General features: G+C 40.1%; 2 protein-coding genes across 3 annotated transcripts in view; one reads left to right on the top strand and one right to left on the bottom strand.

The window, feature by feature from the left end:
• The window catches only part of gfra1a (gdnf family receptor alpha 1a), a 117,250-nt gene extending 111,861 nt beyond the window's left edge, over positions 1-5,389 (bottom strand). Inside the window, exons 1-3 of one of the 2 annotated variants that reach the window (XM_084949507.1) lie at positions 4,857-5,389; positions 4,074-4,379; positions 3,162-3,242 (exon numbers count right to left, since the gene is read on the bottom strand). In XM_084949507.1, coding sequence (XP_084805633.1) covers positions 3,162-3,242; positions 4,074-4,379; positions 4,857-4,896 — 427 coding nt within the window. In that variant the 5' untranslated portion in view covers positions 4,897-5,389. The remainder of the gene's footprint in view (positions 1-3,161; positions 3,243-4,073; positions 4,380-4,856) is intronic. The other variant, XM_084949508.1, reaches the window with a different exon arrangement.
• A 3,183-nt stretch (positions 5,390-8,572) lies between these two features.
• Positions 8,573-25,025, top strand: LOC146375290 (coiled-coil domain-containing protein 172-like). The gene is made up of 8 exons (XM_084949408.1): positions 8,573-8,709; positions 8,893-8,978; positions 9,737-9,853; positions 10,413-10,578; positions 13,647-13,748; positions 15,839-15,941; positions 24,435-24,522; positions 24,760-25,025. The coding sequence occupies exons 1-8, from the start codon at positions 8,631-8,633 to the stop codon at positions 24,793-24,795; spliced, it is 777 nt and encodes a 258-aa protein (XP_084805534.1). The 5' UTR covers positions 8,573-8,630; the 3' UTR covers positions 24,796-25,025.
• The last annotated feature ends 1,824 nt before the right edge of the window (positions 25,026-26,849 follow it).

Raw genomic sequence — 26,849 nt, forward strand, 5'->3', positions numbered from 1 at the left:
TTTTTTTTTCAAAAGCTAAACACCAGTGAACACAGCAACAGTAGGTGCTCATTTTTTTCGTACCTCACACTTGATTGTCAGTCACTAGACTGACAAGAAGTAAAAGGACTTCTCAGGTAAAGATCTGAGCTAAAATCACCTAGAAGCACTGTGCATGTAGTATTATTTCATTATTTTGAGAGTACTATCATGTCAATAATATATGTTGGGTGATTTAAATATTTTTAAATGTTTAAAAGCCACTAACAGAGATTTGCAGTTACTAACAATTGAGTGAAGCCATGAGGAGGAAAGTGCAATGGTGTTGTGATAAACAGCATCATGCTCTCTGCTTAAAATTCCTGTTAAGCTTTCTTTAATGATTTTTCTCAAAAATCAGTGCACATATACTGTACATTTATGTTGCATAAACTGTGCATCTGCATGGCTAAGACAACACTCTACACGTCTGTCTGATAAAATCAGACTGAGGTTTATGGGAGTGTCACTAGGAACAGGTGTTCAAGGGCGGTGCAGTGTGTGTTTGAGCATCTGTGCATCTGTGCACTGTATGTATGGGTGTCACTAGAGATTAGTGGCTTAGGTCAGAGACACGGGGTCGATTATGGAATTACAGGATCATCGGGGCTGCCTATTGTTCCTATAGCCTGGGATCACTGCCGCGCTGCCTCACTGAGACAAACACGAAGCACATGAACAAGAAGAGAGCCTCCAGAAGCAGAGGGCTCATCACAGATCAGTAACTCGAATCATCTGTACATTACAAACAGATGTCTCAGAACCTGAGTGCATTCTGCAAGAATGGTTTTCTTTTATTCAGTAATTTGTCTCACAAATCAGTAGAAAAGCTGTCCCTAACATTTCAGGATGCAATTGACAGTGTGCAAGAGAAAGAAAATGTGTTCAGTAAGAACTTGAAAGTGATACAAGTCACCAAAGAAACCTGTGGAAAGACGATGAGAAATGCATGCTGGGTATTGTGCCGAACCATAATATGCTTCTTTAGAAAGTTCTGGCAGAACGGGATCAAAAATTGCATAATTTAAAAAAATGACAATCCCCGAAGAATGCTGTTCATATAGTTCTCCTTTCAAAGTCTGTATTTTTTTTAGCTTTTTTTGTATCCATTAATATTCTTTGCTCAATTCAATGTGCCACACTGTAGAAGTGAAATATAAAAGGCTGCCTGAGTGATCAAAAACAAGCACTAATCATTTCTGCCTCGATCCTTCTCCTGTCACCTTGCCCTTTAATTTCCTGCAGAAAGCGCACAAGAGGCAGAGTGAGCGCAGGCTTTCTGTTTCTGTGCTCCCTGTCCTCTTAGCCTTATCCTGCTATTCACTGATTAACCCTTACCCTGCAGCCTTCTTCTCTCACCCGTTCTTCTACACTTTGAATCTCCTCTAATGATAAGAGGCTATTCTCATTCTAGCGATAACTTCCTGCATTATCCATCTTTCCCATGCTCATCACCACTGCACATTCACTCGCCATAGAAAGAAGTCATGCTCACCATAACTGCGGCTTAATGACAGACTCGGGCTGATCGGATATTAGAGTAAGAGATATATGTGGACATAAAGAGGTATCTGGACGAGCACGGTTAAAACTCGTCAATTAATCCGGTGCTTCCCAACCAACTGCTCGGGACCTCCCAAGGGGGTCCTATGATAAATTGAAAGAGGGTCGTGGGAGCATTGAGGAAATTAAAAACTAAAGATTTATTAACATTATTCAAACTTTTCTTTTCTTTCTTTTCTCTTGAGCTTATGAAAATCTGTCAAGTCCAAACAATTGTGATGATAAAAGTAATTCACCTCAAAGCTTGACATGAGGGGGTCACATTAAGACATTGTTTCATTTGCAGGAGAGATGTGATGTGAACTATTAAATTATGCCACAGCAATTTTGCATTTTTCACATTTCTGATCTTTCACTAAAAGAAAAGTAAATACAAACTTGTCAGCCTGAAATCATCACAAGAATGAGACCATAAACCTGTCTGTTCTCGCCCCGGGAAACCACAGCTTTGACTGTCTAAAAGTGGCACCTGCCTGTGAAGTGAACTCTGATACCGTGCCGCATGTGTTTCAGCACCGATGGCATTTTTCAGACTGGCTGGCATACTAAAATCCACAAACATATGGCGTTTCTCCTTTGAATGTACTTCCTTTTTTAAAAAAATATATAAATAGAGAGTAGGAATAGAAATGATTGAGCTTTACACAAACACTGGCTTTCCATCCAGTATTTCTAAAGAAGATAATTGGTCATGAAGTCGATAACCCAGTCCAAGATTTGGCTTATCTGCATCTTGCCACCCACATTATGATCTCACCCGGCTGGGAGAAAAGCACTGGTTTAGGGCGAATCAGCCTATTGTGAGATTTGACAAAAAAATAAAAAATAAACCACACACAGATGACAGAGGAAACAGAAGAGCCACCTCTCTTTCAAAAGGGGTCACAATATCAGCCTTGTTCTTTGGAAATGTGGAGGCAGAGCATGTCTGTTTGATTCGCCATGGCGCTGATCACCTGCAGAGTAATAATAACAATGTAACCAGCAACATGATTGCGCCACATACATACGTCAGCCTGTCTAATATCCACAACAGTCTCAACTGTGGGACCACAGAGAGCCTGAGTGGCTGCAAAGAAGGGAATAACATCGCCATCTAGAGGCTCGAGTCAGCATCTTTCCCACACACAGCTCTGAACAGAAAAAAAATGCTTGTCATGCTCTTCCAAGTTACTCACAGAACTACTCACACACTTCTCAACAAGTGGATTGGATTCAAACAGCCGCAACAGGAAGCTGCCCATAAAACCGCAGTAAAATACACCTCAAACAGCAGAGAGGCCCTTCAGCATCGAAAAATTTACCCACTGCTCAATGAGACTCAGAACTATAGCTCCCCATGCAAGGTCACTTCCAGCCAGCATGCAATATTGCTGGGGTGAGAACAGGGGGAGAGAAAGACTGATAGCAGAGATGATGAGGGAGGATAAATACTTGACACACAGATAACCTTCGATGAGAGCATGCACAGCTTGGAGCTTATCTCAACTGAGACAGGTGACAGTGAAACAATGGCAAAATAAATGGCCAGAGATGGAGGAAAAGCCTCCACGGGGCGGAGAATTTTTAAATATTCTTACCTATGATGGGAGCCAGACGGAAAATATCAGACAGACGGCTGTTCACGGGTTCATATGGAGAGTCTTCTAAGAAATCATTACCTGCAAGAAAGATGACAGCATGTTATAGATACATTTTCAGCCTCCTTCTTGTGTTGTTAATCACCCTTCAACCCATACACTGGCCTGCATGTGACACGGGTTATTTGGGTCAGTCGATATCCACGCTGGCGCATAGCCACATGCTTGATTAGGCAGGTTGGTCAGCTGTGTTGCGCAACTGGAAGTCGACTCGCTGGCGATGAGCTGGATGCAGTTTGGGGACTAAAAGGCCCCCCTGCTATGATCGACACTTTGAGATGGCACAGCTAGCGCTAAGGGGCTTCACGCTCTATTACCCTCGAGGGAAGTGATTTGAGAGGTCAGAAGGTATCTGAAGCTCAGTAGGACCACGTCTGTGAACCAAGTCAGGGGGGCAAATTTGTGTTGTGCATGATCGCATTGGTTGTGCGCTACTTGTTTTGTTTTTTTCTTATGTTTGTGGAAGCAGAAAAAAATGAGACTCGTACTATAGAACTAGAACGAAAGGAGGGCGAGGGCTCATTTCGCTTCCGGAGGAGCTGGAAACCAATCATGTCACCCACTTTCAAGACAGATCAGAAGGCTTAAGCTGTTATAGCTGAAAGCCCTGAGGGGTGGGGGGGGGGGGGGGGGGGCTGACTGGGTTTGTGACACCCCCAGAAAATTATAATAACAACATTAGATGACAATGAGCTACTTTTTAAATTCTATGATAGACCTTTAAAGTATAACAACACAAATCTATATTTTAATTAGAATATGGTTAAATAGATCTAAACATAAATCTGTAGCTCGGGGTCGTTTATTTTGCACAAGAACACACAAAAAAGTTCCACTAAAGTCTAAGCCAACCTTGTAAACTCTGATACATCCCCCAGTAAATGCGCAGGCAGTTCTTCTCCTTCTTCATGCCCCTTTTACACCGGCAGTTGTACAGCGGGCTCTGTTTGAGCGCGTCAATCGCGCTCCGGCACTCGTCCTTGGCTTCCAGGCCGGCCACCATGCTGAAGTTGCTCTCCTTGCCGCCGGCCACGCACTGCCTCATCGTGCGGTACTTGGTGCTGCACGCCTGCTCCTTCAGACACTGCTCATTGGCCCGCACGCAGTCCAGCCGGGTGGCCCCGGCACGCAGGTTCTCCTCCGCGTAAGACAACACATCTGAAAAATAAAAGTTTTATCCGTCGCGTGTTTTCTCACTTTCCCAGTAAACACTGGAAGCTTAAGCACTTTTCAAGCTGCTTTAGGGATTAAAATATTACACAAATATGAGCTTTTATTATGAACACGCCACATGTAGGTCGCCACAAAAGAGTACACGGGCTATTTTTTGGAGCCACTATTTTGGAGCAGTTATGCACATAGTTGCCTAACTGGCACTTTCATTCAGCTGAAAGTAGAGTATAAATTGCTGTCACATTCACTGTTGTTTGTTGAGGCACTGACAGCTCCTCGGAGTTTTTTTCTTTTTGGAGCAGTTTACTGCACAGTTGCGACAACACTGTACTGTGAGCAGCCGATGCGTCTGCCGGGCGCCTCTTTATTAATAGAGCGCAGAATGTCGCTACTAAATATTTGATGAAACTCTATAATCAATTCGAAGCGAGCAGTTGCTGGTGCGAATCAACTTAAACTTACCTAAAACAGGAAGAAGAACATAAAACACAGCGAGGATCATCGTTTTTCCTCTGCGTGGGAAACAAAACCCCTTGTTGGAACGTAATTTCTTAAGTTGATGCGAATTAACAATCGTTAAATTCCCAGGGTACTTCCACTGTATTGAAATCCATTGAAAAGGTGCAGCACTGCGCGCTCCTCTGTATACAGGACAGATCCGGCTCGCCTCATGCGAGAGATAATTTCCCCTCCAAACAAAGTGTCCAGTCCCGATTTCTGCTCTTTCCTTGACTCAATAGAGGGAGAGAGAGGGAGAGAGAGAGAAGAAGCGCTTCTTTTTTGTCTTTCACGGGCGGGTTTGTCTTCTCACCGCGAGGAGACAAAGACAAGGGATGAGAGCAGCGGTGGAAAGCGAAAAAACGGGCGAGTGTCCTCCAACTCCAGCCAGTGGGATGCTTGCGTCTGTGCGTCTGAGCGCACACAGCCAACTGGAGTCCCACTGCTGTCTAGCGCATTCAGCAAAGAGGAGAGTGCCAGCTTCCCCCTCACGCTAAAGTACAGTAATCTGATCATAAATTTACAATGATAGACCTTCCCATCAGAGCAACCCCCCCCCCTTTTACCACAATCTCAGCACAAAAACTCAATCGTGAACTTTTAGCCCACTTAACTCAATAATGAACCAAATAATGTAGAATATGCTTCAGCGTTATTATCCTTTTGTTTTTAATAAACTTTCCATGACAAGTACTATTAAAATGGCCACTTTTGGTGTATTTTAACTGCTGCTGCGTGCACGTAATTACATTTAAAATAAAGGGAACCGACTTTAACAACCATTGATGTGAATGTGTGTGTGTGTGTGAGAGAGAGAGAGGGGGGGGGGGGGGGGGGGTGAGGGGAGGCTCGGTTCACATTTGAGTGTGCATAAGCTGCACTGATGGGGAGAGGGCAGAGGGCATGGCTCCTGTGTATGTTTATGACATGATTAATATAGCAACACGTGTAGATGCTTATATGGCAGGGTTTGTTTTTGTTTTGTTTGTTTAGATGTGAAGCACCTTTTGAACCTGGAGCGAGAAGGTGGGACGGATGTATTTCAGCTGTTTAGTCAATACTCCACACATATCACGCATTTGTGACTCCTCCCAGCTTCATATCGTTTTCATATTATTTGCAAATACCAAGATTAGAAGAAAAAAAGTGTTATGCAACAGTAGTTACCAGCTGTGAAGACAGAGGACTGTTGGGTGTTTGCTCATGTCAGAGGTATGATATAATGTTTTTGATGGCTGACAGCAGCCTGACAGCGCTGAGCTGAGAAAAACCTGCCCTCAGTCTGACACAGAGGAGAGCGGACACTGTCGCCATCTGTTGGTGATTTGAAAGAAAAGTCACTGTGGTGCTTCTGGTGATGGGCAGCTCAATTTATTGTCACATGTATAGAAAGGCAACAAACTGATTATTACAAAAACAGGGATGATGCATCATGGAACTGCACTCTTCCTGTAACTCATTGATTGCCTGTATGGTATATTTAGGGGCTAATCCACTTGGATAAATACGTATGTCAAGGAGCCGCTCTCTGCATTAACGACTGAGGCTGAATCAATCACGCATCCTGCGCCCACAGCAGTAAATCAACTGCACATATATATAGAGAGAGGCAAGGAGCAGGTTCATTCACAGATGGGCTGTGAAGCAACTGATTTGAACATCAGTGACTTATCCCTTATTGAAAAAGTCCTGGATAGGTTGGTACAGGTCAATCCTGCAGGCTACATTGATATGACACAGGCCAGTATCCATGGATATTATTAAAAAGAGAACATGACTGGAAAAGAGACAGAAAATGAGATGAACGGCAGTCTCAGTCCGCACTGTGGGATAATTGTCTGCTTACAATTTGATGACTTTGCTCTTCTAACGTCTCCAAAGGGAAGCTTGCCAGTCAGGGGGGAGGCTCAGGCTGGTGATTTATGAAAAAAGCCCTAATCAATATTTGATATTAATTTTGTAAATGAATGTCAGAATGATGTAGCCCTCTGGTCGTTTAACTGTTTCACGCAGTAATGTGTTTTATGGCACCGGATCAGAGGCTTTTTCTTTTCTTTTTTTTTTACTAGAAACCTGGTCAAAGTCTGGAATTGTGTGACAAATGTAGGCAGCAGGTGTAGATGGATTACTCTGAGAAAGCTGACTGCGCCGATACAGCACTTCATAACACTCAACAGTCAGGCTGAGTGGGGACTGATAAATGTCAGTGTACTGCCGGTCACTATAGTTAGGCGGTACTTCTCTAATTTATATTACCAGCAGATACAGGACAAGGATGATGACTCTGAAGAAGGAAAACGTCAATTTAATTGCTGACTTGAAGATTTAACACAGGTTGAGTTGTGATTTATCTGATAAATCCATGAACTATCTACAGTTAACTGAGGCCATATCCAGGACATAAATAATTAGCTGATTGATTGTGGGTTGTTTTTTTTTTAAATTTTTATTTACTTAGTGAGGATAGGTTAATTGGTAACTCTAAATTTCCCATAGGTGTTACTGTGGGAGTGAATGTGCGAATGGTTGCCTCTGTGTACGTGTTAGCCCTGCGACAGACTGGCGACCTGTCCTGGGTGTACCCTGCCTCTCGCCCTGAGACAGCTGGGATAGGTTCCAGCCCCCCCGCGACCCTGAAAAAGGATAAGCAGAAGCGGATGGATGGATGGATTTAATTTAAATTTCCCAGTTTTTATGTATGTAGATGGGCACTTCTTGAGGGTCCTGCACAGTATCTTAGCTGCTCTTCTGGATGGAGACGTTGGATGTTGTTCCTTGGATCTGTTGGAGCCACTGGCCTAGCTTGGGGGTCACTGCACCTAGCGCTCCAATTATCACTGCGACCACTGTTACCTTCACCCTCCACATTTTCTCGAGCTCTTCTCTGAGCCCTTGGTATTTGTCATGTTCATGTTCCGTCTTCCTGATGTTGCTATCATTTGGTATTGCTACATTTATCACTACAGCTGTTTTTCTGCTTGTCCACCACCACAACTATGTTCAGTATGTTAGCTTTTACCAGTTTGTCCATTTGTATGATGATATTTGCGGGTGTTACATACTGTGCAGGGGCCTGTCCTTTCATGATGGTTCCCTCTTGCTCCTCCAAGAGGAGGAACCATCATGACAGGCCCTTGCACAGTATGTAACACCCGCAAATAGAAGAAGTGGCTGATATTGAGAAATCCTACCAAGGGCTTGAAAAAGCTGAACTGAAAGACAGCACAGAGGCACTAATCATAGCAGCAATGGAACACGCTCTGAGTATAAGGTCAATAGAGGCTGGACTCTAGGCAAGACCAGTCAAAACCAGATCTAATTTTCCAAATATAGAATCTATAAGTATAAGAGCATAAAGTATAAGATTAATTTATTTCTTTTCAAAGGAACAATCTTTATAATATTTAATGTCAATATCATGATATCAAATGTCAAATTTAATTTAAAATAACTGAATAAGCAAAACTAAAACCAAACATTTTAAGGACACAATAAAAGTAATGACTCCTGACTGAAAACAATGACTACTAAAACTAAAGCTAAATATACTGAACTACAAATACAAATTAAAGTTAAACAACAACAACAAAAAAAACCTAATTAAAAAAATGTTGCAACAATGTCACAATTATAATGAGCTAAGTCAGTCATTCAGACTCTTTGTCCTGACAGAAACAAGCCTCCTTAGGTTAGATGGTCTGCTAGCTAACTGTTTATTGACCCAGCTACTAAGCCAAAATGAGTTTGGACACACTTTTTCAACAAATTCTTTTAACTGAGCAACAGTTAGCAGAACAGACACAAAAAATCAAGGATAGTAAGTTTTGTTTATTTCTCTCGATCTGTTTTTTTTTTTTTTTTGCTTAATTATCACTCTTCAGCTAGCAAATAAGCTAACAGCTAAACGCTAGTGACAATGCTAAATATGTATCTATACAGGCTACTGTATTTTAATGTTTAATGTTGCATCATGTGATGTTTTTTCAAAAATGTTTTTTAGTCAAAATAGCCATCATCAGATGCAATGAGAAGATAAAGAGTGTCACTGAGCAGTATGGAAAGAGCAAAGAGGAACTTGATGAAAAGGTGAAACTGTTGCTAGTTGATGCTAACGAGTGAATTATATATATTTTGTGACCAGAGGCAAAGCCATAGCACTGTTTTTAAGATGCTCACATTTATTAGATTTTAGATATAAACCATTTGGTTCTTCAAATAACCCTTTGTGTGATGGTAGCCGTAGTTTACTGAGCTACTATACTTTACTATTGAGACTGTTTACATTATGCAGATATGCAGGCTGTGTTTACTACATAGTGTGTTTACAGCTCTCATGATGTAAGGTCTTATGGTTTTTGAGAGCTGTCTTAAGATAATTACAGTGTTTATAGGACTTGGAAGCTGATTGTGCTCACTGAAACATGCTGCACTTTAGTATTACAGCAGAAGAAAAGCGAAGCTACTTTCTCCTCTTTTGCTCAAGAAACAGACTGAAATTACACCAAAAGTTATGCCCAAGGCAAGAATCTGCCTTCCTACATAATCGCTCTTTCTTTATGTTTATGATATCGATTTAAAAAGAAACCTGAATTTTTGCTGAACTAGTTAAAGAAACAGGATGTTTTTAGTTACAGTTTCAAAATAACTCCAGTTATTATGTCTGTCTCAAATAATCAGGTATAGAGTATATACTGATTGTTCCAAACTAGAACTTTGATCTCATTTCACCCCGTCTGGTATCAAGTGATATTGCTCACATACGAAGCATCACCAATCCATCTCCCTCGCTGTACATCTGTCTGTCAGACTGTGTGTCTTGATCATCTCCTGTATTTATGCTTCAGGCTCAGCAGTTGTCTGCAATGAGGCTGCAGTGTGACCTGGCAAAGAAATATGAGAACCAGATGTTAAAGCAAATTGAAGAGCTGCTCTGTCAGAAGAGCCACCTCAGGGATCATGTAGTAGGTTGAAGCCTGGATCAATACTTATCTCTCAAATTAGACAGGTTGTATCCAATATGGATACCTCTTCAGCTTTAATAGCTTTAACTTCTTGATTGAATCACAGTACTATATAGAATGACCCGATCAATTAATCAGTGAATGCACAGATCAAAAAAGTGGTACCCTTCAGAGATGTTTGCATTTTCGTAGAAACTGAGTTTGACATTTTAGAATTGCTTGTTTAAAATTCCAGAGGTATTAAACTAGGTTATGTAAAAAATAATGTAAAATCAGAGCCTCATTTTAGAAGCGGGTAATTTTTTTCTCATTCAGGATTATCTTATTTTTTTATATTAACTAACTGTAACACACAACCTGTTTTCACGCAGCAGGTAAAATGCAGAATCCCACCAAAAATGGTGGGATTCTGCATTCAACACAATAAGCTCTTAGAGCAAAGATTTTCTTTTTTTCCAAATGTTATCATAATTATACAGTAACATTAAGTCTGTAGTACCACAAGGTCTGTTAATGTTGTTGTTAGAAGTATTTCCCATGATCCTCCTTTTCATACCAGACCAAGATAAAGATGGTGGCTAAAGAAGAGGAGGAAAACTTCCTTCAAGAGATCTCAAGGTTTAACAGTGACTTCAGTCTTAAGGCGAACAGAGAAACAGTCTTCAAGAGCCAAACTCACACTGTGCTCCTGGATCTGGAGAAGGAGGTGGAATCGATACACAAAGGTCGTAAAACACTTTACTGTAGTGTTTTCACGGAAGACAGAGGTTACATGAAACAGATGTGGCCCTGAATGCTGCTCTAGAAATGATTAGTTATTTTAGAAATGAGCAAAATAGATCTCCAATGCCTATAATTCATGAAAAAGAACGTTTTCAAGGACTCCATGCAGCACACTCCTTCTGCTTCTGTGGGAGTTAAGAGAGTGAGTAGCAGCCAGGTGCTGGTAAAGGAATGCACTTGATTCACTCATCATTAACAAGTGTGACCACCTTAATAAAAACAGAAATTTTGCCAGCTTGCTCGCTTGGAACATTTACCATAATCTTCCCAGGAATGGATGTCCCAACAAATTCACGCCAAGGTCAGATCGTGCAGCGTTTAGAGCAGCGGTCCCCAATATTTTTTGAGCCACGGACCGATTTAGGTCTGACAATATTTTCACTGAACGGCCTTTAAGGTGTGTCGCAGATAAATGCAAAAAAATAAAACCAGTACCGGTACATAAAAAAGATGATTTATTCATAACACATGGGAAAAGACCCAGAGAAACTGAGTTAACAATAAAAACCCTTAAAACCATAAATTTCACACCGAGCCTCAACTCTCGCAGCCCGGTGGGGACTGCTGGTTTAGTGAAACAGCTAAAATTCCTACAGCTACATCTCAGACTTGAAAAGCCTCACTTAGCATGTTAAATGTTAAAGTTCATGGCAGTATAATTAGAAAACGACTGAATAGCTATGCCTATTTTGGAGGGGTGTCCTGATTTATCTTAAAAGACTATGGCATTGAAAAGCCCTTAAAAAGGGCTTGAAAAGTTGAACAAACTAAAGAACTTCAGGATCAATGTCCTTTGACCAAATTGTAGATATCTGGCCATAATGCACACCACCCTATTTGGCAAAAACCAATGAAAGCATCTCAGCATGAACACTGCAAACCATCTGTCAAGGATGGTGGTGGAGGGGGGGATTATTTGGGCTTGTTTTACAGCCACCAGGCCCAGATAACTTGGAGTCATTGAGTTGACCATGAATTATGTCACCATGGAGTCACATGTGAGCCCATTCATCTGATCAATAAAGCTTGGCTGAAATTGAGCCATGGAACAGGACAGTGATCCCAAGCACAACAGCAAATCTGGAGCAGAGCTGCTGAAAAAGAAACAAATGAAGGTGTTGGAATGGCCCAGTCTAGGTCGAGCTGTGCATAAATGAGTCCCTCAAAACGTCAATGAACTGAAGCAATGCTATAAAGGAGAGTGTGCCAGAGTTCCTCCACAAACAATGATAGAATGATAAAGTCATAAAGTAAATGATTATTCCCAAAGATGGTTCTACAACCTATTAAATCATGGGGTGTACTTAGTTTTTCACTAGACTGTATAGATTTCTGTGAAAACTGGCTTTTTCATGTGACTATAAATAGTCACTAACATGTCAGGTCTAGTTGAGTATTGATTTAGTCCTCAAGTAAAAAAAAGCCCTAATTTGGCAGATCAGGTGATCTCATTGCCAGCTCACTGCTGGTTGGGAAGCTGATACCCTTCTAGGGCTGTGCGATATGACCAAAATCTCATATCCCGATATAAGACATCTATCGTCCCGATAACGATATAAATCACAAAAATTTAACATTTTCTGTAAATTCTGTGAATCTCGGGCAGCTCGACTTGCGTGAAGTGTTTCCAGCTCCGCGTTCTTTACCCGGAGTCGAGTGTTTTAACCGATGCATGAAACTATACATTTTTAGACATAAGTTTCTTTGTATTTATTACACGGCATGCTGCGGGTTGCCTGTTCTAACGTTTGGGTCTAAGGTTTATTTTTTAGCACCTGGCGGCTCTTTTTTACTTCTTATCCGTAAATAATCTGCTCTTTCACGTGATTCAGTTTATTTTGAAAAGTCTCAACAGGATCTTGAGCTTTATTATGAAAGGTTTATGTGGACCATAAACAAGCGGACACGCGAAGGTGTTACCGTCGCTGTTGCTAACGACAACGCATAAAAACAGGCGCTTGTCCGTCAGTAGTGTGGTTATATTACATTTAAGAGAAAGAGAGAACTTTAAGAAATTAATATAGCCACTACAGTGACCATCAGAACGATGAAAAATATTGTCGTAAACAGTTTATTTTGCGACACCACGAAACAAACGATAGCGTAAAATGAAACGATAGACGTTTTTATATCGTCATCCGATATATATCGTTATATCGAACAGCCCTATACCCTTCTACATATTCTGTTTGCAGATCAATGTCCTGTAAGATTTTCAGGATACTATATAAGCTGTTGTCACACAGCTGCAAGCTGCTTTGCAACCCACCTCCTGCCCAGCTTATCATTTTATGCTGAATCTGGTTCACTTTGTGTCGTCTCTGATGCCTGTTCTGTTCTGCTGCTGCTCTGCCCGCCTCCTGCCAGAGCTGTGCTGCCAAATATGAGTTATCCCTGACAGAAATACAAATCTTCTTTTGACTGAAGTGGTCCTGAATGAAATGAATAATTGCTACATCTACTGTGTATGAGCCCATACACATAGTAGTGTAACAGTTGCCTGCTAAATATAGAAATGCAAGAAATTATACCTGTTTAAACTCCCAAGATTCCAGTGTAATCTGTGTTAAGTTGGTTAGTGAGTTCAGGACTTATGATAATTATATAAGCTCACACTCAAACACCTGGTGTTTGCTGCACTATTAATACTTGTGCTGTGAACATGTGTGGTTAGATATTTAACCACACAAAGGTAAAGTAAAGGTTAAATATCAAAAAAGGTTTTAGAAAACAAGTTTAATGTAACAAAGGTTTTCTTGACAGTTTGAAACCAGCCAAACAAAAACACTGTGTTCATGTTTTTAATGTAATCATTAGGATAACTAACAGCTCTTATACAGGCCTAATATGAAGTGATTTAAACTCAGGTTGTGACCCCTATGACAACCGTCTTTGCGTTATGTATTTGTATTTTTGTCCAGCAGTATACATTCATTATAGAGTTTCTGGTGATTATTACTCAATCCATGAGAACCTTTGCAGATTTATCTTTTCCTCTTCTATAATTTAGAGAAGGAGTTGATGAGCTGCACAAACAGTCACATGAGCTCCATTGCGGAAGAGAAGAGAGCACTCCTGCTTGAACTACAGAGTCTGAATGATATCGACGAAGGTGAGCAGCGAAGGTTCATTTTTATGCAAAACAGACCATAGCCATATTTTAAAGGACCTCTGTAAGCTCCTTTAATTTTTCCATATGCATTCACACAGCCTTTAACCCAGACCAGCAGTTATTTTATAATTCAGCTGGTCTGCCAAGGCAGTTTAATCTTGAGCCCAGATGTTAGATCTTCTACAACATATTTCTGGCTCCATGAACAGGTTGAGCTGGTGTGCTTGCCGTGTTTTTTAAATCTGAGTTAAGGAGGCTGTACACACACATACTGTAATAAGTCCTTTCTAAGAAGAGGAGCCAAACATTCCATGTCAAAGTAAATCCAAAAGTCCACAACTTTGTTTCTGTCCAGGGTTTTACCACATAAAATCCAAAAGGTGAGGCAGAACAAAGTCCAAAAACCAGTCTGTACATGAAGAGAATAAAAATGAAATAAAGACACTGGCAAAACAAAGCAAGAAGAAAAGCTTATACTAGAATTATAAGAAAGGGCTGGAAGTCTTGACTGCCAACAAGACAATCTGGCATTGAACCAATGGGAAAGGGAACACACACGAATACACAGGTGAGTAATTGGCTGATGTAGAACAGGTGTGAAAGAAAACTGGCAGCAGACTGAAAAAAGTTAGCAATTAAATAAAATGTAAGAAAACGGACAACAAATTAAAACAGGAAGTGAGAGAAAGAACGTAACAAAATTCAACGTACCATCAAAAGATTAAGAGTGGAAAGGTAGTTGGTACAGATGACATACCTGTGGAGGCATGGAGCTGAGCTAGATGAGAGATTGTGTGAGCTCTCCAGAACCTCACAAAATCTTAGAGAGCGAGAGGATGTCTGAGGAAAGAAAAGTGGTGTCAGAATTAATCATTTAAGATTGTCATTTATGCTTAGAAATATATATTCATTCGTATGCTGATAAAAATCATATCCTTATTAGGTCTGATAAGATTCTGTGTGCACTTGTGTACCATGAGATGAGAGGAAGCAGTCTCGATGTTATAATTCTATTATAGCTTTTGAAACCAGACTGTCCTGTTCTGTTTAAAAGTGCCAGAGTTCACACCTTTAAATGTGAGTTTGAGAGTTTGAGATATGACCTATTACAAGTTCCTGTTTTTATAGTTTAGCAAGACGCTTACTTCTGCTTTTCTGCATACAATTTAAGTTCATTGAAAGGTCATATGTCTATGTATAGTATGGCTGGAAACACACACACACATGCACCTACACACACACACAGAATACAGACACTGATGTTGCTCAGATATGCCTGTTTTAAGAATGTCACGTGTATTTGTAATTGCATATTCATGAATGATTGCTTGCTGACAATAAAAAGAGCTGTAGCGAAGGAATCAGTTGAAGTTGGTCGAGTTCAGGTGAAGGAATCTTTTCCTCAACTTTGATTGACTTCCCTCGTGAGCCACAAACACGGAGAGTGCCTTCTCGCCTTGTTTTGTCGTGCAGTTGTTGGTCTCGTGTTCCAGCGGGGTTTGTGCCTAGATAAACCCAACAAGTGGTGTACTGGTTCAGGCTTTCAAGAACAAGGGTGATGTAGCTGTAGCTACTACAGTGGAATAAAATTGATGAGCCATATCATGACGATATAGAATACAGATATAGAATATAGTTATGATATGGTCTCAAGACAGGAACTGTGTTACTCCATGAGTAAGTCATGTATGTATGAGAGAATGAGAAGCACAGACTGGCTGCAGTGGACAGTTTTTGTTGTTTTTAACATTTAGTTTCACTTCACTACAGAGAACTTCTTTGTCTTTCATGACTTTGGTCTTCTTTATGGCAGGAGCTTAACTAAAAGATCGACAAACACAGAAGCGTAGCCCACATAACTGTTTTTGGCACTGCCCTCTTGGTGAGGGTACACAGCTGCATGACAGTCTGCAAGCTCTGCGTAGGACCAACACACAACCATACCAGTCCCTTTAGAATAAGAAAATTTAACAGTTGTAGTGTTGTATAATCCAAACCTCGTTCCATTGTTTTAACCGTGCAGCTACAGCATGTGTCTGTCTTCCCTGAGTGACGTCGTCTTATGTTTGATTTATTACTCCTGACTGCAGACCTGGATCGGCAGCTGAGTGAGGCTGAAGCAATGACAGAATCTCTGAGATCGGAGAGCCAGTTTGTCAGTCAGAAACCTCTCACTGACAGCTCCTGTCTGAGGTGAGTGCTGGATAACTGTCTGGATGCTGAGGCAGGTTTATGCATTTGGACACATAGATGGAGTCTACAGTACCAGATTTACTTGCAGTTACATCATGTCACAGAATAATCTTTGGGAGGTCCAACACAGTAAATATTACAGATAAGTAAGACACAAAAGAGCAGAATTACATAAAAACAGCATTAGGCTTGTCAGCATTTCATTAACAATATTTCCACAGAGATTCCTGGTGTTTTAAACATTCCTTGCTAAGCAGCTGTGATTTTTAATTAGTTGAGAATTTTGTTTTGTGAATGATGTCAAAGGACTTGGTGTTCAGAAGCACAACCGCTGTCCCCTCTCTGTAGGACCCTGTGGTTTTCTTTAGTGTAACTGCAAAAAATTCCATCTCAGTAGTGGTATTATCAGCTTTGGTCATTCTTACAACGGTAAATATACTTAAGAAAAAGACAGACGAAAGAAATGCTCAGAGCCAAGCATTCTGGCTTTTAAATTAAACTGTTTACAAATGGGAGATCTGGATCATACCAAGAAGGGCTGAATAGACCAGTAAGCCCAGTTCTTGTCTTGCCTTTTTCTCCTTCTTGATCCTGCTGGGTAGAGTCCAAACATAGAAGTGTAAATAACAGCACATTAAGGCCATTTGGTTTAATTAAGGCTTTGATCTGGAGTATATTTCATTTTGTCAGCAACTGGAGAAAAACAACCAACTGAGGCTATTGTGATTGATATATTTATTAATGATGACAGTGTAAAGCTTAGCATTCAAGCTAAGTGTTTAATCAGCTTTGGTTTTAGTGGAATAATACATCATGCTTTAACCACAGACTGTATATAAACGATGGACATAGTAATGCATCATGTTCATTTAGTAAATTGCTGCATTTACAGTAAAATAGATGTTAAATCAGGGTATGATGGATACTTTGAAATCTAGAAGTAGGAGCGTGCAGTTTCCCATCGATCTCTGCTCACTGCATTTCACAAAGTGCTTAGCTCGAGGCGCCAAAATGGAGTCTACGCACCAAAGGATGATCTTGTGTCTGCTGTCTGTGGCTTTAACTGGAATAATCTATAAAGGAATTCAAACACACTCATACATGTCACATGTAGAAAACCATGTTACACAGAAGTCTGTTTTTTTTTTTAGGTCACTTCAATAGTTTGGATTTCTCTAACAGTAGTTCTTTGACTTTCAAAGCAAATGAAAAGTATTGAATCTGTTACCATTAAGGCTCCTCAAAGGAAACTTTAGGGAGACTGCTTTGTCAGATACAGTTACTTCATCATTCTTTTATCTTCTAGTGGGTATGAGCTTTATTGTCATGACTCGTGCTGTGGCAGGCAGCATGTAGGACCCAGATGCAGGACTTGAAACGAAAGGTTTAACTGAAGGAGGCAGCTTTAATGGCTGTGCAAAACTCAATACAAGAAAACATAAATAAAACTAGAAATAGACACTTTGGAACTAGAAACTAAAACTAGAAACTCAGAGGAACCATTTAGTGATAAGGACCAAAAAGGCACGGCAAGACACACAGCGGCATGAGGTAATGACAACACGTGGACAGACGAAAACACAGGGCTTAAATACACCAGGAAGTGACGAGGGAATGGGAAAGAGGAGGGAGACACAGCTGGGACTAATCTGACCAAACGAGACAGGGTGGAAGCAAAACTGAAAACAGTGAACACAGGACACGAGACCGTCAAAGTAAAACAGGAAATACAAAACAGGAAATCCAGACGCAGACTTGACAAGGAGACACGGATGACAGGGGAGACAGAGGAGATGCACGAACATGGAAACCAGGAAAGAACAGACAAGAAAACATAACTGACTTGACACAGAGAACACAAGGGAGGCACAGTAACAAAACCTAAGATCTAAAAATCACTAAAGTATAACCAGAAATCACTGAATCAAATAATATTAATAAACAAAAACATAAACACTGAGTCACCAGACTCAGGACCGTGACATTTATAGTATGACATATTGAACTCTGTCAGTATCATCAAATGTTATCAGGGCCTAAATAACAACAAAAGGAGCCACCGATCATAGTAATTGTCACAGCCAGAGAAAACAGTTAACAGCACAATATAAAATTGAGGGCTGACAAGTTGCTTGAGAACATTAGATGACTGTTTTAGTATCCTGTGTTCAGTTGGTGTTAGAAAGCTAATATTAGCTACGTGTTAACAAGTTGCTACAGTTAGCCAAGTCACTTGGACACTTTCAATGTAAAATGACCTGAACACTCTCAGAAAGCTTCTGAGCTTAGCTTCCATGAATGTAGCAGCTTAAAAGTGACATTAGTTTGAAAGAGGACCAAACTCGTGCTTCACATGTAGGAAAGCTAAGCCTCAAGATCCCTCTGTGCTCACTGTCCGTTATATTACATTGTTAATAGTTGTTAATCGGTGAATTTCGGTATTCAGTTATAAATATGTGGGTGTCACAGCCCTGGGTTCTCTGTTTTTGAACTCCTAAGTTGTGCTGACAATTAATCGTCTTTAGCTTGATTCTTTGTTTATTTATTGCGTTGTCACTTTGGTGCTTCTGTTCCAGTTACTTTGGTGTTTATAGTATTTGTTCTGTCAGTTAAACGTGCCTCCCCTGTGCTCCCCATGTGTAGTAAAGTCTCTGTCACTTTGTTAGTGCTCCCCTTTTAGTTATTTCCCGTATTACTTTGATAGTCGTTTGTCCGTATGCTTTAATTTTAGTTTACTTTTCGTGTCTCATTGAGCCATGAGCAGTTCCACGTCACCTCCTGTGGATTTAGTTCCTTGATATGTCATACTGTTTCCCATAGTTCCTGCTGTTTCTGATTTTTGGGATTAACCTCTAGTGTGTCAGATGGTTATTCATGGAGTTCCTGTCTGGACATTTTGTACCAACACATCCTTCTCCATTGAATAATCAGTCTGTGTTCATCCTGCTAAGATATTTAAACTGAAACCCATAGCCTTTGATCCATGTGGTTTTCATTTAGCCTTTCTTTGCTTTTCAGTTTCTTTATTCTATTTTTCATTCATATTTTCAGTCAAATCTTTCTAACGATGTTGTTGTTGTAATTTAAATCTGTTTTTACTTTGTGCTGTAGCCGTAAAGCTACATGTCTTAATGTTTCTTATTTCTCAGTAAGTACAAGAAAAGTATATACATAGATTTTTTCCCCTGTTCTGTCTGACAGTGTAACAATCAGAATTGCTGTCTGAAGGCCAAAGAAAGGCCAACAGTGGTCTGCGTCATAGTTATATTTTATTAGAACTTTATTAGGATTTCTTTATTTTGGATTATTACAACCATAACCGACAAGACTGGGGACGGAAAAGAAAAAAAAAAGAAAGAAAGTGAAGTTGGAGAGAGAGTTAACATAAAGACTGAGAAAAAAATAGCAGAGAAGAAAAGAAAAGAAGAAAAAAAAATGACAGCATGCCATGCCAAACGGCTGCCAGGAAGCAAACCAGTACACACCCGAGCACCCAACCCCGGACACCGGGAACCACCAACGCAATGGCGGGTTGGGGCACTGGGGGAACCTGAGATGTTCTTAGAAGAGAAAGAGTCTTAGACCTGACCTGACACATAGGCATAGACAAACAGGCACCCACAGACACAAACACACATTCCCTTCCTTACGCACACAAACACAAGAATTGTGAATACTTAGATATAAAACTAAACACTAAAAAGAAGCGGCAGAAAGCACTCGGAACGACATTTAGGACAGAGATGTGCTCCCATCGCAGTACAGATGGACAGTATACAGTATAGATGCATGGCATAAATTACATTCTTTCCTACAGAAACGTATTGAAACAGGATCACCCTGTTGCTACATTGAGAGACGTCCTTTATTTAATTAAAGGTTGGAGATCAATAGTGTTCCAGGAAGGAAGGGTCATTGTTGTTGCTGATGCCGCCACTTTGGGTAATGTCCTCTCCACAATACCACGGATCAGTTTTGTTTCAGGTTTTGAAATAAAGATATTAAAGAGGAAAGGAATAAGGGCATGTAAAAAACATTTGCTTCCCTTTGGTGTGCTTTATTTATATTTCACTCTCTCTCTCTCTTAGTATCATCTTAAATCATGCATGTGCGTGGCATGTCCTGTTCATCCATCAGCCTCATTAAACATACTAGGTCCTTCATTACCGCTGGGCTTATTAGTCCCGGGAAGTGCTGAGGATGTAGCTTTGGCGGAGACACCCCCTCCTGTCGTAGCCATTCTTATGATCATCCATTCTGAACTGAAACCATCAATCCTGTCTGTAGCCACTGCAGCGTCTCTTTAAAACACATATTTAACTCTCCGCTTATTGATTGTTGGAAATTGAATGCATGTCAATTTGAAAGAGTGCTAGAGTCATTTAAAAAGTGTTCAGTGTGCAAAACAGTGGCTGCTGGTGCAGACTGGACACTGTCACAATAGAAAGATACTTGAAATATGCACCTATGTGATTGGAATCGATTATATAAGAGCTGTATGTATTTTATTATGTGTCGGATTTTCTTCACTGACATATTACTGGCAAATTATTTATGAGTGTTCATTTAAAGATGTCATAGCTCTGTAGAGTTCCAGTAAAATCCAGCAGAGACCACCAACAGCCAAAATGCCAAATGAGTATTGCTTTAGGGACATTATTGCGTCGATTGAAGCACAGCCTGGTCGCTTTAAAAATTGGATTTGTAAGGTCCAGAGAGAAGTGTAAAGTTAAAAACGCGGCTGTTGGTTTTCAAACTGTGAAAATGCAATTTTAGGCAGGCTGTTTTATTGTTTCATTAACTTCCAATAAAAGAAGAAACGGTTCGTTCGTCTTCAATTCAGGTGTAGCTCAGTATGGATCCTCCACAACTGCCATAACAGTTCAATCACAGCCAAGGCGTCACGCTGCGTGGATCAAAGTCCAATGGTTTATCAGAGACAAACTGAACTGAGTAACACAATTGTATGTTTATGAAATTATAGTGTGAAATATTAACTCTGCTGCCATAAGCGCAGACTGCTTTTAAAGGCACAAGAGGAAGTTTGTTTCAACCTGTAACTGAGGAGCAGCAGTCCATAAAGTTCACATATGTGATTACATTCAAGTGCATTTTTGATCTGTCTTTATCTGATATACTTTATGTGATTGCTTTGTTTAAAACTTGTCATTGTTATTACATTTCTTCCAAGATATTGTTGCAAAAGTGCAAATTTTTAAAACTTTACAGTAGTAACAGCTTCTCCCTTTTATTCTAATCTTAGGTTTAATTAAGCGAACACTAGCAGAGCACGTTAAAACTTTCAGTTTACACATATCACAGTGAAACTTGCCCAGTTTTAATGATATTAAGGCAATAAAATCATCATCACAACTTCCATTCATTATATTTTTGTAAATGCATTTTTTTTTACACATGATTAGGACTTAATATTTTGTCCCCAATAGCAAAAAATGGTTCCATCCATTTCTCCATTTTTTCCCGTTCACGGTCGCAGGGGGCTCGGGCTGGAGAGACAGACAACCACTTACACTCACATTCAGACATATGGTCAATTTAGCAGAGATTCAGATCATTGGTTCATCTGACATGCATGTCTTTGGACTGTGGGAGGAAGCTCCCCAGCGAGAGCTCACACAGCCACAGGGAGAACATGCAAACTACGCCCTGAGAGGCCAGTTAAAACCCAGAACCTTGTCACTGTGAGCCAAAGGTGCTAACCACTGGACTAGGTCACCTACTAACTGGAAGGTTGTCAGTTCGATTGCAGTTTGCATGCCAAATATCCTTGGGTAAGACACTAACCCCATGTTGCTCTCCGATGCATCCATTAGACTGTGAATGTTAGATAGAAAGTGTTTAGAAGAAGTTGTGTAAAGTGCTCAGATTGAGTAGAAAAGCGTTATTTAAGAACCAGTCCATTTACTAAAAAATATAAAAAATAGTCCCATGAAAATCTCTACATTGTTGTTGTTTTATGTGTTCAAACTTTTCTTAAATGTTCTGATTTTTCTTCGGCCTTCACCACATTTAACCCCCATGTTTTATTCAACAGACTTTTAAAAACAGTTTGACATGAACAAAAATCTTTTGGGCTGGATTCCTGACTTTGCCCCTGGACTGGCGTCACACTGGGTTGCGTGCTTTCACTCTTACCCTTTGTGTCCTGTATCAGAGTGGGTGTGGAAGCAGGACCATTTAAAAGTATGCAGATGACTCTGTTAATGTTAGACTTTACCTGACCACGCACATCCTTTGCATTATGAGCTTCAGTTTCTTCTGGATAAACACAGTAAAACCAGCTTTGTTCCTGTGACCATCACTCAGATGAACAAATGATAGTTTTTGATATCCTACATAAAGCAGTGATTTTGGATTTATCTTCTAATTATATTTTATTCTTTATATTTGTCGTCTGTGTTTGTTTTGAAAATGTGCTTGTGTGGATGGATGACTCACCTGCTGCAGACAAAATCTGCCTACGAGTACAAAGTAATATGACCCTGGCTGAATATGCAGATGAGGCGTCATCTGTCTAATTCCTCTCTTTTTATCATTTAGAAAATGTTGTCCAAAAAAATCTGCTCTTGCAACATTTTTAGGAATAGAAAGTTCTATAAATCAGAACATAGATGGGACTAAAACGTCAACTCTGAGTCTGAGGAAAACTACTTTTTAAGAAAACGTGACCTTTAAATATGTGGAGTGAAAAATTCTGCACATTTCTTCTGGGATAAAAAAAATATCATGCTCTGTGTGTAGCAGCTATGATTTCCTAGAAACAAGGTAACTAAGCAGTGCGTATACATATTTGAGCTAAATAAAAAGTCTGGATTTCCAATTACTAATTGAATTTGCACACCCGACTAAGAAGCTTTCTGCTGGTCTCAAAATGTTTCTTTCTTTCATTGACGCATTCCTTCTGTATCTGTGTGTCCTCATCTTTTATGTCTTTTTTCACCTGCAGCCATGCACTTTAAAGCACCCAACCCACCTTTAAAAATTTCCATTTGGATGATTTTGGTGTGAGAGAAATTGCTACACTTGATTTGTTGCTGTCACTTCATTTTATACTTAGAAATTTGTCCCTCATGGTCTTCTGTTCATCCTTATATCTGTGGAACAAGCTCCAGGAGACATTACTAAATACACAAAAACAGGGAGAATGCAGTGTTGACTGCAGCTTTGTGGAGGAGCCGCAGAGTCTAACATTTTAGGCTGTGAGTGTTTGCGCTTGTCTCTACACTCCCCCTCTTCAGCTGTGACATTTGTCATACATGGTGTACATTTTGAATTAACAGCACACAATTATGCCTCATGCGGTTTAGTCACTTTTATCAAGTACTGCAGTCCCTCGGTCTGGCTTCATTTTCTTAGTGTGCCACAAAGGTTACATCATGCAGGATCTGCTGATCACAGAATGATCTGTTACCGGTTTTAGCAACAAGGCGTTGGACTTCTGAGGCTTCCACCTCTGAACGCTGCCTGATACATAGAGCACCAGAGCGAGGGTTGCCCCAGTGACTCATTATAGCTGAGCCAGTAGATGCTTACTGGCAAAAGCCTCCCCAAGGCCAGTGTGGGGCCTGGTAACCCTGTCCTGGGTGAGGTATCATGGACGATTTTTCTCCTCATCATAGCTCTGAATCTAAGATGGGTGAGGCGTTCAGTCATTTGGAACAGGCTTAGGTTACAGAAGCTACTCCTCTACATCAAAAAGAGCCGTTTTAGGTACGCGTCTGATCAACATGCCTCCTGCGTGAGGTGTTTTGTGCATATCCAACTAGAAGGAGGCCCAAGAGCAGACGCACGGGAGAGATTATGCCTCTTAGCTGGCTTGGGAATGTCTCTGTGTCCCCCTAGGAGGTGCTGGGGAGCAGGAGGACTGGGCATCTCTGCTCAGACTGCCCACACTTTTCCCTGCTGACCCAGATAAATGGCAGAAAATGGATTGGTAGGATCTGTTTCAAGATAATTCATCAGTTTCAACTCATGTAAATGTATTGTCAGTGGTTGCTGGGATACAGTAAATTGTAAATACCTTAGTTGAACCGTAGTCCTAATCCAGTAGTGAAATTGTTTTTGTGCAAACAAACAGTCACCGAGTCAAACGCTGTGATTTATGTTGCACATATAGTTACAACACCTCGCTCTGAACATTCATCTGAAATGTCAAACAGTCAAGTAAACTCAGACTTCAGGGGAAATCTGTTTAACAGATGGCAGCTATTGTGTTCATTTTGTTGTTTTTCAGAAAGCATTTGAAATATTTTGTGCATGTGGATTCGGTGTTCCCACCATTATAAATACTAGAGGGAAAATTGTATTATGTTATGTATTTCTTTTATTTTGGACACAATAACAAAGCAAAAGTAAATATAATGATAAAAACAATATACCAGAAAAAAATAAGCAGTTTAAACTCTACATGCAAAAATGAAGTTTATCCAAATGTTATGTTTTGTTACTGACGTGGTTTTATTTACTTGCCAGGCTGAGGAAGGAGCTGGAGATGCACAAAGAAGGACAACTTGAGCATCTGCGAGAGGAACTAAGCTCAGAAATTCAATTCCTGCAGTCAGTAAGTTGGTGGCTTCTATTTAAATTATTCCATTTATTTTTTTCCCTTTTTTAGCATGACACAGTCATACACAGATGCTGTCAAATTTGCTTAGAAGTTTTGAAAGGTAGTTGTGGGCAAACTTCCAAATGTAACACATGAGCTAAAATGTATATCTTTATTCATTTGCAAAGCATTTGTCATTGTCACATTTGTTCTTTGTAAACCTATTTTTTCCCCTTTCTTTTTTAATTGCAGAAGCTGGACAGCAGCCAAGGGGCTGAGCAGTGTTAGGTTAGGCACACTGATAATTTGCAAAGTTTATCTTGTTTGTCTTATGTTCAAAAACAAAGATGCTGATTTACAGACGGTTAGTTTCTGCTTCCCTGCTTTCTTTATTCTTCTTTATCTCCTAAGAGTCTTAACTAAGCCCTGGATAATATTTGTTTTTCTATGTGTGGATTGAATATTTTCTTTCTGTTGGTCTTTACACTTTTGTGCCCATTTCTGAGATAGTCAGAACCCCCCCCCCCCAAAAAAAAAAAAAAAAACAGGTTTATTAAAATGTATGAATCCTTTTTTCCATGTGTCTAATCCTTGCTTATACCACCAACAAGTTATATAAAAAAAATATGATTCTTATTAATGTAACTATTCACAAACACGTGCAAAAAAGGTATTCAAAGTTTGTCCCAAAAGTGATTTTATATTGCCCTCTAGTGGATAGAATATGGTATTGCGACATTCCAGTCCAATCAGATCATGCCTACTGAAACAGCAGGTGAACAGACATTGCATGATTGTTGCATGCATTTTATTTCATTTTATTTTTATTCTTTATAACATTCATCATATCCTGTTCCCTGGATACCTACCTATCTAATGCTGCCTTTTTCGGCTTGGTAGGCTCTTCACCTCCTTACCACCAGACTGAAACAAATACATTTTTTGATAAAAAAAAAATAACTTTTTGATTCCTGGCTGCAGTTTTCTCCCAGTTAGCTATAGGATTGTTAGAGAGGACAGCCACTCATCACTGGTCCAACAGTACTGTCACAATCATAATAAGGGTTCATAGACGAGGTCTGTTCAACACAAAGATATTAGATAAGCTGAGGGTTAGGGCTTTGAGCAAGGTTGCCATGCTCTTCCATTTCTAGCTGGGTAATTAAACTTACTGATCAATAATAAATTTGGAGTACATGGGTAAATAAAAGTTTTACTGAGTGAGTTACCAGCCAGAAAACACAGAAGCTTAAGATGCGTTATTTAGGCTTTTGCCACACAATGGAAGCTCTGTGCAATTACAATTTACCACTCTTAATCATTCAGTCCACAGACAGTTATTTCCTTAATTGATAATTAGATGGTCTGCCAGCCTACACCAGAGGGTCGTGCTGTGGGGCATTTTCTCTCTGATTAAAGTGACTCCTAGTAGAATGATGTGGAATGTCAATGGCTACCTAATGAGATCCTGCAATCTCATTTTGACTTTTTAACCTCGACCCCGGTGAGCTACATCTGGATGTGTCTGCAAAAACTGAGAGCAGACAGAACAGCAGACAAAGCAGTCCATTTGACAGGGTGGTTAACCTCATTTTAATGGCTGCTCTCATCAATATATGGCTGTCAAGCACATGAATATTGAGTGTCTGTTAGTCAAATGAAGTCAGATGGAAAACAGTGAAGATGGCGGTAAGACATTTACTTTTGTTAATGTAAATGGAAGAGATGCAGCCATTTATTTATTGATATTTAAGCAGCTGCATTGACACAGATGCATTTGCATTGTTTGGGTTCACCTCATTTTCCACCAAAGATGAAGACCTAGATGAATTCCAGAGGGTGGTTGAAATGCTTGTCTTGAATATAGTTCCAGTTGCAGAGGTAAGAACCAATATACTCTGCTGTGTACACCAGCTTTCCTTTTAACTTTAAAAATCTGAAAGTTTAAATTACTTATTATAGGAGTAGTCAACAGATAAATTATTAATGTCAAAAAGGGGCAGAGGATGGCAAACTCTTTTGTCATGTTTGTATCAGCGAAGTTTTTTGCAGTGCCACCTGTAAAGGGATGTGACATAAGGTAGCATTTGAACTATGATATCTCGGTATCACTAGAGTAACATAGGAAATCTTGTCTGGCCAAATGTATAGTACCTACATTACCAAAAGGTGTCCCTGTAAGGACATAGTTTGAGCCAGAGAAGGGGAGAATAGTCGATTAGAGTTCAATGATGCTGTAATCTCAATATGTGCGGCTTTTGGGTGCTTGTTTAGCTCAGTGTGTTGAGCAGGCAACTACATGCCATACAGCTGAGAGCGGCCGGCCCGGGTTTGAGTCCATC

Source organism: Perissodus microlepis, chromosome 13, assembly GCF_051167445.1.
Source record: "Perissodus microlepis isolate ML-2025 ecotype Zambia chromosome 13, ASM5116744v1, whole genome shotgun sequence".
Lineage (NCBI taxonomy): Eukaryota > Metazoa > Chordata > Actinopteri > Cichliformes > Cichlidae > Perissodus > Perissodus microlepis.